This window comes from Fukomys damarensis, unplaced genomic scaffold (genome assembly GCF_012274545.1).
Source record: "Fukomys damarensis isolate Sample0158 unplaced genomic scaffold, DMR_v1.0_HiC HiC_scaffold_11, whole genome shotgun sequence".
NCBI lineage: Eukaryota > Metazoa > Chordata > Mammalia > Rodentia > Bathyergidae > Fukomys > Fukomys damarensis.
Genome location: NW_022900923.1, coordinates 41,790,364 through 41,800,567, shown reverse-complemented (window position 1 = coordinate 41,800,567; position 10,204 = coordinate 41,790,364). Strand labels below are relative to the sequence as shown.

The window sequence follows — 10,204 nt, the reverse complement described above, 5'->3', positions numbered from 1 at the left end:
CACAGCGATCCCTGCCTCAGCCTCCTGAGTGCTCGTGAGTGTGCACCACCACGCCCAGCCAGCCAGGGCTTTTTTAATCCCACTGTAATCCTTTGTGTTCTGTCAGTTTATCAGACAGAAATAAGTTAACTCCCATAATGGGCATCTGGATCAAAATAGCAACTCAGGACCGAGACTCAGGCCAGGGACTATACAGGCAGGCTAAGGACCAAGCCCAGGCAGAAATGGAGGAAGCCAGGGGGTGACCAACAGGCTGACAGATGAGCCACAGAAGCAGATTTGCTCAGGTCCAAGGAGTCACTGGTCAGGGCTAAGATGAGGTAGGAAGCAAAACAGCAAAGAAAAGTGAAAAGTTTTTGACAATATTTTATAATAATTCTATAAGATATTGAAGTGTTACCCTGGTTTCAAGAAGTTATCCTACAGAATATGCTCTCTGACTAAAAATAAATAAAATCATAAATCAATAAGTATATATTTAAAAATCCCCACATATTTGGAAATCAAATAACACATTTCTAAATAGCTCATGCATCCACAAATAAAATACAAAGGAAATGAGAAAATATTTGAATGGAATAATAATAAACATATAATATACCTCAATTTGTGAGATGCCACTAAAATAGTCTTTAAAATAAGATTACAGTTTTCAGCGATTATTTTAGGACTGTACGTAACTCAGTGGTAGAGCACTTGCATAGCATTGTGAGGTCTTTGGTATGATCTCAACACTGGGAAAAAAAACCTTAATTTTTGGAGAAAAAAAGTTAATATATTAACCATTATTAACCAGTATGAAACTGCAGATTAGAAACACAATAAAACACTATCATACAACTATTAGAAGAACTAAAATTTAAAACACAAAACCACCGTGATAATGCCCAATACTGAGAAGTAACTGGATCTTATACATTCCTGATAGGAATTCAAGGTGGTACACTTACTTAAAAAAAAAAAAAACTTAGCAATTTATTTTACAGTAAATAACTATACCATATGACCCAGAAAATATTCTTGCATAGCTGAGAGACATGAACATTTGTTCACACAAAAATCTGAAAGGAATGGTTTAATTTGTGATTACTCAAACCTTGAAACAACCCAGATATCCCATAAATTATGACTGGATAAGGAAGCTGCGGTCCATCCATACAATGAAATATTAATCTTCAATAAACGGAACGAGCTACTGATATACACAAAACCATAGATAAATCACAAACACAGTGTGCTAACTGGAAAAAAAAACCCAGACACAGAAGGCTACGTATGACATTCTGGAAAAACACCACTGTGGAGACAGGAAACAGGTCAATAGTTAGGAGAGGCTGGAGGTGAAGGAAAAGATTGACTACAAGGCAGAGGAGACTTCAGGAGCATGGACTGCACTATGCCTGGGTTTGGGGGGTGATTACATGATTGTACGTGTTTGTCAAAACTCACAGTGATCCATACTGAAACATATGAAACTTTACCACAAAGTATATAAGCCAGATCTCAATTTACAGAAGAAAAAACCCACAATGAGATATCGGTACCTATCTACTAGAATGTCTAAAACTCAGAAGGTTGACAGAATCAAGTGTTGCCAAGGAGATGCATGAACTGAATTCTCGTGTATTGCTAGTGGAAACACAAAATGGCACAACCACTTTGGTAGTTTGTGGCTTCTTATAAATCTCCCCCTACCACATAAGCCAGACATTCTACTCTTTGAAGAAGAATGCACAAGAACCATTATTACAACGTTGGGAATGGAAGGAAAATAAATGTTATGTGTAATGACAAAGAAAGTCTAATAGATCAGTGAAACTAAGAGTAGTAAAATAAACACAAACATACACATTCATTGTCACAAAGTGCCAGTGCCATTCACAGAGTAAAGTCTTTTCCACAAACTGGGTGTTGGTATAAAAAGGAACCTCAACCCCTACTTCATTCTATACACAAATATTAATTTGAGATGAATCATAAAACTAGAGGTAAAAACTAATAACACTATAAAGCTTCTAACAGCAACATATGAGAATATCTTTGCAATCTTCATAGTACATGAATTTTTAAGACAAAACATCACTGATGATAGAAGAAAAGATAATGTGGTGGGCCAAGGGGTGGGAGGCCTGGGCAGCTGAGCGGGGGACTGGTTCATTCCCATAAACCAGCCCTTGAGAAAGCTGAGACAGGAGGATCACAGGTTGGATGTGAATTTCATCAAACTTATATATAACTTTAATATAAAAATTGTTCTTGATCTTTTCTATTTTAGCTTTAATATAAATCTTAATATTGTTAAGAGTTGGTTGGTTGGTTAATTCCTAGAGGAAAAAGTTCAGAGGTAGGGGGACTAGAAAAAGGGGGAAAAGGATTCAAACAGTGTCAGAGTTCAAGGAAGTTATCCCCTGGTAGAAGCTTAAAGCTTTAAAATACATGGCTTTGTCAAAATAACACTGTTATAAGTAAAATTCTGTGTTGGAGAAAGAACTGGAAATACATCCCAGTAATAAAAAAGAACAGAAGAGAAAAAAGAGAAACTTGTGAGCCCTTCTGGGCAGATCTAGGTCCAAGAGACAAATGGAGGCTTGAGGACAGTGACTAGGGGCCCACAGGCGACGCAGTGTAGCAGCAGCCCTGGGAGATGGCAGCAGGGTCCATCCAGAGGGCCTTCTTGTAGAGGAAGGGGTGGCTCAGATTCCATCTGTAGATTTGACTCAAACTGACAAGTAATTTCCAAATTTCAAGTCAGAAGACTGGAAAGCTGGTGTTGAAACTATGACCCCAGAAACAGGTGCTTGATGTCAGGCCAGAGTAGAGTGAGCAGCCCATTCACGGTGAACAATGGTTGTCAGGCGGGGTCTCCCTGGAAGGCTGAGTCAGAGGGGCCCGTCTGGGAGCCCAGCCTTCTGCACTAAAGCTTTTTCTCTTCCTTTCAGAGAAATTCTTGCTCTCTGATAAACCCTGAAGCCCCAGTATCTGTTAGGCAGGAAGATTTTCTATGAATATAGCACTGCAGACATGGTGAAGACAGGAACATGAGAAATTTCTGGTCATTTTCAGGTTTCCATCGTCCTACCGGCTTAGCATGGGGGAGTCTTCACAATAAGCTTTTCCCTTGGCCCTTCTGATTCGATTCACAACCTCATGCATCTGTCTAACATAATCCTGGAAAGAAAGGAACACACACAAAAGTAAGTGTGGAGTTAAAGTCAAGATTAAATTTATTGATCAACAAAACCCATGGGGAAACTTTGTCTTGAGTCTGAAATTTGCCGGGAAATACAATCAGTATCTAGCCCTCAAATTCCACTTTCTGGCAACAGACCTTCTCTGATCAGGTCTCTAAGAGCAGATAAATGAAAGAAGCTCCTTCAATTTTCACCCAAGGAGGAAAGGGGAAAAGCAACAGCTGAACAGAATCAAATTCCTTGACCTTTGTCCTTTAGATGGCTATAAGTAGGAAAAAGAGAAGATTTGAGAGGGAAAAGTTTAAGGCAGTAGTTAGGTAGTGGTATCCAGGAGACAGATAGAGGACAGGAAGTGCAGATTCCTAAGGAGTAAGATGCCCCTGTGCTCTCTGAGTAAAACCCAGAGCTACATTTCTTTGCAGGACTGACCCTCTGCAGCACCATGCACTGTCACCTATGGAGATACATGTTTGCTGCATCCTTGGTCACCATGGGATTCTCCCTTCAAGAAAATACAGAACCGTTTGCTGACTACAGTGTATTATTGGTAAGTACTAGACCTGGAGGCTGGAACCAATGTGAAACCTGGCGGTAGAAGAGAAATTTACCCAATATAATAAACACCCCAGTCCCATCACAGGAGCTCTGCGAGAGCCCTTGGAGAATCCAGAGAATGTCAGAAAAGAGATAAACTTTGAACCAGTTTTGATATTTGAAGAAGATGTGACTAGGGCCGGGAAGAGGAGGGGCATGCTAAGTGGGGAGAGTGACACGTGGCCACCTCTGGCGGGCCTAACAAGTTGAGGACAGCCTGGCGGCTGCCACTTCCCTCACCAGAGTCTGCCATGGTGATGCTGTTCTTCTCACAGGAAGGAATTTGAAATAACTTTCCCAGTGTAGACATCTGCATGTGAGAAAAACAAGCAGCACACAGGATGAGCTGACGCTTTGGAGTCTACCTGTTTCCTAAGACACCACAGAACAGGCAGAACAAAGCCCAGGGTGGGGTGGGAGGTCATGCAGGCCTGGTAGAGCACTGCTAGGACTCAGATGGAGGCAATGGATAGATTTGGACTCCGGCTTCAGCATCTCCCGGAACCCAATGCAGGCCTAAGCAAAGTTACCGCATGTTTGCCAGCCTGATAATGGTGGAGAAACGGGGCACAGGGTGCAGCAGGACACGGCAGGCAAATCCTTACTTAGACTGAGCCTAGCACCTTTCAAAAGACATTGCAATGGCCCTAGGGAGCCACTGCCTGCTCAGGACCACGGCTTCGGTTGCAAAGCCCTGGGGATCTGGACGAGGCGGGGAGAGCAGTGAGCTGAGCTTCACATGTGGCTCCCTGGTCCCTGGATCTGGGGCTTTCCCCACCTGTCCTAAAGGGGGATCTGCCCCTCACTTTTCTCAAGGGACCCCAAGGATCAACTTCAGGGCTGACACGTGTCCATCTTGTCCTCCAAAGGAAAAAGACGCAACTCTGCAGACAGTCCAAGATCAAACCAGCTCTGAAATCGAGAACCATGTGGAAACCTTCAAGGAGATGCAGAAAATGTCCCCTCTGCTGCGACACGCCAACTACACCCTCCTGGCTGGAGCCCCACCTAGGGAGCAGAGTGAGTGTGCCGGAGTGCAGCCGGCCCAGGGGAAGGTCAGGCAGGGCGTTTTAGCCAGGCAAAGGGAGGAAGTGTCAAAATCCTGGGCCGAGCTGGCGGCTGGTGAGGACAGGGGAGCAAACGAGCCAGGGCTGGTTGGGGACAGGTTCCGGGGGCAGGGCTGAGTACGTTGTCCTTCCACCTGCCCATGACTGCAGCCCAATAGGGGGAAGGTCACAGGGACCTGTGGAGAAGGTCTCCTGTGCAGAAGCTCATTCATGGTGGGCCAAGGGGTGGGAGGCCTGTGCAGCTGAGTGGGGGAACTGGTTCGTTCCCTTAAACCAGCACTTGAGAAGGCTGAGACAGGAGGATCACAGGTTGAAGCCCACGCTGAGCAACTTAGTGAGACCCTGTCTCGTTAAAAATAAAAGTGGCTGGGAATGTAGCTCAGTGGCAGACTGCCCTGGGTTTGATTTCCAGGAAAAAAAGAAAGTGGGCAGAGGGAGGAGAGCGCAGTGTAACCCGTGTCAGTGCCCTGGACTGCCAGATCCTAGGGCTTAGACAGCTCCATGCAAACCCTCTAATCCTGTTGAGGGTGGTCCCTGGGGCTGAGGTAACTCTGATTGTCCATCCAGCCGGCTGACGTTTGGCTAAGCCAGCTGATCTGCCTTGCTACATGGTAGCCTTCCTTGCCCGGCAGGCCAGCCTGATCCCTGTAGAGCTTCCCCAACAGCCTTTCGCCCTGTTCTGATCACACTGGAACCTCTCACTTGCGCCCTACACTCCCAGGGAAAAGACGTGCGCATTTGTCACAAGAGCAGCAGGAAGGGGAGGCCTGGGAGGAGAGTCCTAGGACCTGTCCACCATCCTGAGGCGCTAAGGTCCTTGTCTCCCCCAGAGCTACTGACTGTGGGGATCTCCTCAGTGCAGCGTCCCCATGGAACCTATCTCCTGGCGACCCTCCAGTCCCTGTTCCAAGCTTCCTCCACGTATGATCTGGAGTACATCGTGGTGCTGGTCCACCTGTCAGACCCTGACCCTGCGTGGCTCAGACAGTCGCCAATATCTCAGAGCTCTTCACACCTCACATCAAGGCCCGGAGGCTGCTCGTGATCCATGGTCTTCTTGGTGGCTCCCCTCCAAGGAACGTGAACCACTCCTGGCCCTGCCAATCGCTTTATTCCAGGCAGAAGGTAGATTACGCCCTCCTCATGCACTTTGCCAGCAACCTCTCCGAGTACTTCCCTGTTGATAGAGGATAACGTCCGGTGCGCCCCCAGATTCGTGTCTGCCATCTACTGGGCAGTATTAGCCTGGAAAGAACTCCCTTGGATGATGCTAGAGTTCTCCAGCCTGAGATTCTCCGGGAAGGTTTTCCACACAAGTGACCTCAGCCGCTTGACTTCCTTCTTCCTCCTCTTCCCCAAGTCCATCCCCACCCACCTGCTTCTCTCTGAACTCCCTCTTTTCTCTGCTCAAAATGTCCCGATTCATTTTGGGACCTCCGTGTTCTTCCACCTGAGCAATTATTCTGAGTCTGAGGCTGCCTGCTTTCCTGCAGAGGAGGTTGAGGACTTTGGTGAACCAGACAACCCTGCCGCTGTCGTCTTCACGAACATGATGTCCAAGATGGACCACCCTCAATATGCCTATGTCCTGAATGAGGACAGCTTCTCCACCCTGGATCCTCTCGAAGGTCACTACCTGACAGTGGTTCTAGATAGACCGCAAAAAGTCACCCGCGTTGCAGTGCACACAGGCTCTAAAATCAAAGGGCGGTACCGACTGGAACAGGGGCAAGTACTGCTGGGCTGTGACTCCCTTCGGAATCGCAAAGACGGTGCTTACTACACCCTTCTGGGGCCGCTGGTGGCAGGGAACTTGGACCAGAGGGTGTTTTGTGAAGAAGAGTCTGTGCGGGAACTGAGCTGTATGGAAGTGCTGGTGTCAGCATCTCAAGACTCTTGGCTCCTGATCAGGGAGATCAAAGTCTGGGCAGAGCCTGAGAAAGAGGAGAGTGAGTGGGTGCAGTGATTCTGGTAGGACTGGGTTTGGAAATGGTTTAACGGTGGACGAATAAATCCAAAGACTGGTGAAGTGAACTCCTACCGAGTTGGTGTTGACGCAATCACTTCTGCAAACTTAGACTCTTCGGAGAATGAAAGGCAGCGTTTTAACACCAGAAGCACAAGTACGCTAGAAGCCCCGTTCACACCTGTAGCCCCAGAAATCTAGAGGCTGAGACAGGAGGATCGAGAGTTCAAAGCCAGCGGGTCTCCGTAGTGAGGTCGAGGCCGGCCTGCACTGTACAGGGAAACCTCGTCTCCAAAATATAAACAAGCATGCCTGTAGTCCTAGCACTCGGGGAGGCTGAGACAGGAAGATCACAAATTCAAGCCTTGCCTGGACAATTAGCATTTTAGTAAAATCCTGTCTCAAAAGATAGAAAATTTTTAACAAGACTGGGGAGTATAGCTCACTGTGAAGGCCTGGGGTTCAAGTCCCCAAAAAAGGACAAGAAAATAACACTACACTAGAAGCCTGGTGTGGTGTCATATGCCTGTAATCCCAGCTACTTGGGAAACCGAGGCATGATGATCACAAGTTCAAGGCCAGCCAGGGAAACTTAGCAAGGCCCTGTAAAAAATATAATAATGATAATAAAACAAAAACCTGCACAAAAGATGTAAATGAGGAATATCCTGGGCAAGGTAAGATGTATGACACCTTAGTTACTTCTCTTATCACTTAAACACAGTACCCAACACCACAACTCTAAGGAGGAAAGGTTTATTTTGGCTTAAAGTTTGTAAAGGTTTCAGTCCAGAGTCGGCTGGCTGCAAAGGCAGGGTGGATGGCGAAGGGGGATTGTAGAGGAGAAACAGTTCATGGCATCAATGCGGGCAGCAGAGATCAGAGGAGGGAGATAGACCTTCCAGGCCACACCTCCTGTGACTCACCAGGCTTCGCCGCCCAACACCACACTCAGCTGTAATTTCATCAGTGGAGTTAGGATCACACAGTTTTTCATTTCTTTTTTTATCTATTCAGCAAATATTTGGTTGCACCCTTAATGTTGGGTGCTGTTAAAGACAATAAGATTAAGTTGAACCAAACATGGATGACACCGGCAAAAAACTTAACAGTAAAAATCAGTAACTGAAATGTGACATAAATGTTAAGTCTAAACTGATGACTTTACTTATCCATTGACGACTGTCACGTTTCTATAATCCAGTCACCTCCCAAAATCCCCACCTCTGAGCTCATGCGTCTGTGGAGGAACATCTACATATAAACCATGACATATCGTCACCCTAATTCTGAGTTTTCTAGACTCCATAAGAAAAGTGACAGCACCAAAAGAGGGGCAGAGTCAAGCCAGAATCTGTCTGACTTCTAAGCATTAGAGAGTAGTTACCATGAGTGGCCTTGGATTTTGTCTAAGCACAGGTCCTACATCCTAGGGCGGAGTTATTGCTCCCCCTAGAGTTGGCCAGCTTTACCAGCACCATGGTGGTGGAAGGAGAACCGAGTACACTCACACTTCCAGAGTGCCAAAGTTGAGACATTGCTGCTGAAGCAGAGTTAGCTGAGTTGGGTGGCATTCAAGAATGACTGTTTTAAGTATCAACGAATATTCTATAATGCAAAATTTCGCACCGGCTTATATGTGCCTTTTTCCCGAGGAGAGGATATTCTTTCATGAGAGCACTGAAACACTCCAACAGTGGTTTCTGTTTCTGGTAGCTTATTTGACTATGAACCTTGTAAAAACTAAGGGGATAAAGGAGTGGCTAAGTGGTAGGGTGCTTGCCCAGCATGTGTGAGGCCCTGTTTTTGATCCTAATTACCACAAAATAAATAAATAAATAAAAATGAAACAAATCCCCAGTACTAGAAAGAAAAAAAAAAACTGTAGTATCAAAGGACTACACACTTGCCACAGAGCACTGGAAATAAACACATGCCATGAAATAGAACAGAAATAAAATTTACCTATTTTAATCTTTGTACTAGTAAAGGGGGAGGGATCTTCCCTGTGATCCCTAAACACACCCTGTTCATTTGTAACCACCCAGATTACTTCTCAAACTCTTTAATGAAATTGAAAGGGAAGCAAAGCTCCCAAATTCATTCCTGGAAGCAACCGTTACCCCATACCAAAACCAGGGAAGGATTCAACCAAAAAAGAGAACTACAGGCCAATCTCTAATGAACATAGATGCAGAAATCCTCAATAAGATACTGGCAAATGGAGTGCAGCAAATCACCAAGATTATCCGGCATGACCAAGTAGGATTCATCCCAGGGATTCAGGAATGGTTCAACATATGCCGATCAATAAATGTAAAAAACAGAGACAAAGCTTTTGTACATAAAGTGGGCAGTGGGCTTGAGGGGGGAAAGGGATAAAACAAAACAAAATTTATTTAAAAAGAAAAAACCAAGCCACTGACTCACAAAAAAATACTAAAAAAAAAAAATGCAATTAACCTCAATTGTTCCTTAGAATTCATTCTTCAACTTTGGAGAACACGAACACAGCGTACCTGCCACCCAGCATGATAGGAGTTACGTCTATATCAGCATGTCCGTAATCTTGTGCACATTCTTGCACTTGAGCTATGTCAGTAAACAGACCAAGCGCTACTTTCGTGGAGTTCACATACTAAAGGGCAAGAGAAAGACACCGAATGTTATCAACAAGGGTGAGGCAGAGCAACTGCTGGGCTTTGACTCCAGGTGCAACAAAAACTGGCTGAAGCCATATAAGAAGCACTCTGCCTGCCGTGTGAAGGAAGGCTAGATCAGAAGGGAGACAGAAGCAGGGCCAACTAGGAGGCTTCGCAGGAACCCAACGGACAGAGATGTCAGTTTAAACCAGCGTGCTAGCAACAGGGGTGGTGAGAAGTGGTTCCATGCTGAATGCATTTTAAGATGGAACCGAGAGGATTTTCTGAAAATTGGTTGTTGGACTTGAGAAAAGGAGTAAGGATAACTCCAAAGTTTTTGTCTAAGCCTCTGGAAAGATGGAGCTACTAGCCACTGAAAAAGGGGAGGTTTCTTTATTTGTTTTTATTAAGGAAATCTGATGATTTTCTCCTGAGGGTCTTGCTCTTCCTTGGTTGGCTTGTTGGTTGCTTGGTACTGGGGAATGAACTCAGGACCTTGCACTTGCAAGGCAGGCAGGGTGCCACTGAGCTAAATCCCCAGCCCCTGAACTTCCTTTTTATATTTATTTCCAAGTAGTTTTTTTTTTTCTGATGTTAACATATTACACTAATGTAACATTGATCTTTTATATTTAGTAGTCATGATATAATATGCTTTCTTCTATTTTAGGTTGATCTTTTATGTAACAATCTCTCTCTCTCTCTCTCTCTCTCTCTCTCTCTCTCTCTCTCTCTCTCTCTCTC

The 10,204-nt window shown here is 45.2% G+C and overlaps 1 protein-coding gene across 1 annotated transcript in view; it reads left to right on the top strand.

Annotated features, from left to right (window-relative positions):
- Positions 1–7,158, top strand: part of LOC104876833 (alpha-1,3-mannosyl-glycoprotein 4-beta-N-acetylglucosaminyltransferase-like protein MGAT4E) — a 7,879-nt gene extending 721 nt beyond the window's left edge. The window contains 6 exon segments of the mRNA XM_010645059.3: positions 3,064–3,194; positions 3,614–3,738; positions 4,655–4,805; positions 5,683–5,829; positions 5,832–6,028; positions 6,030–7,158. Of these exon segments, the coding sequence (XP_010643361.1) occupies positions 3,634–3,738; positions 4,655–4,805; positions 5,683–5,829; positions 5,832–6,028; positions 6,030–6,818 (1,389 nt within the window). The 5' untranslated portion in view covers positions 3,064–3,194; positions 3,614–3,633 and the 3' untranslated portion in view covers positions 6,819–7,158.
- Positions 7,159–10,204: the final 3,046 nt, after the last annotated feature.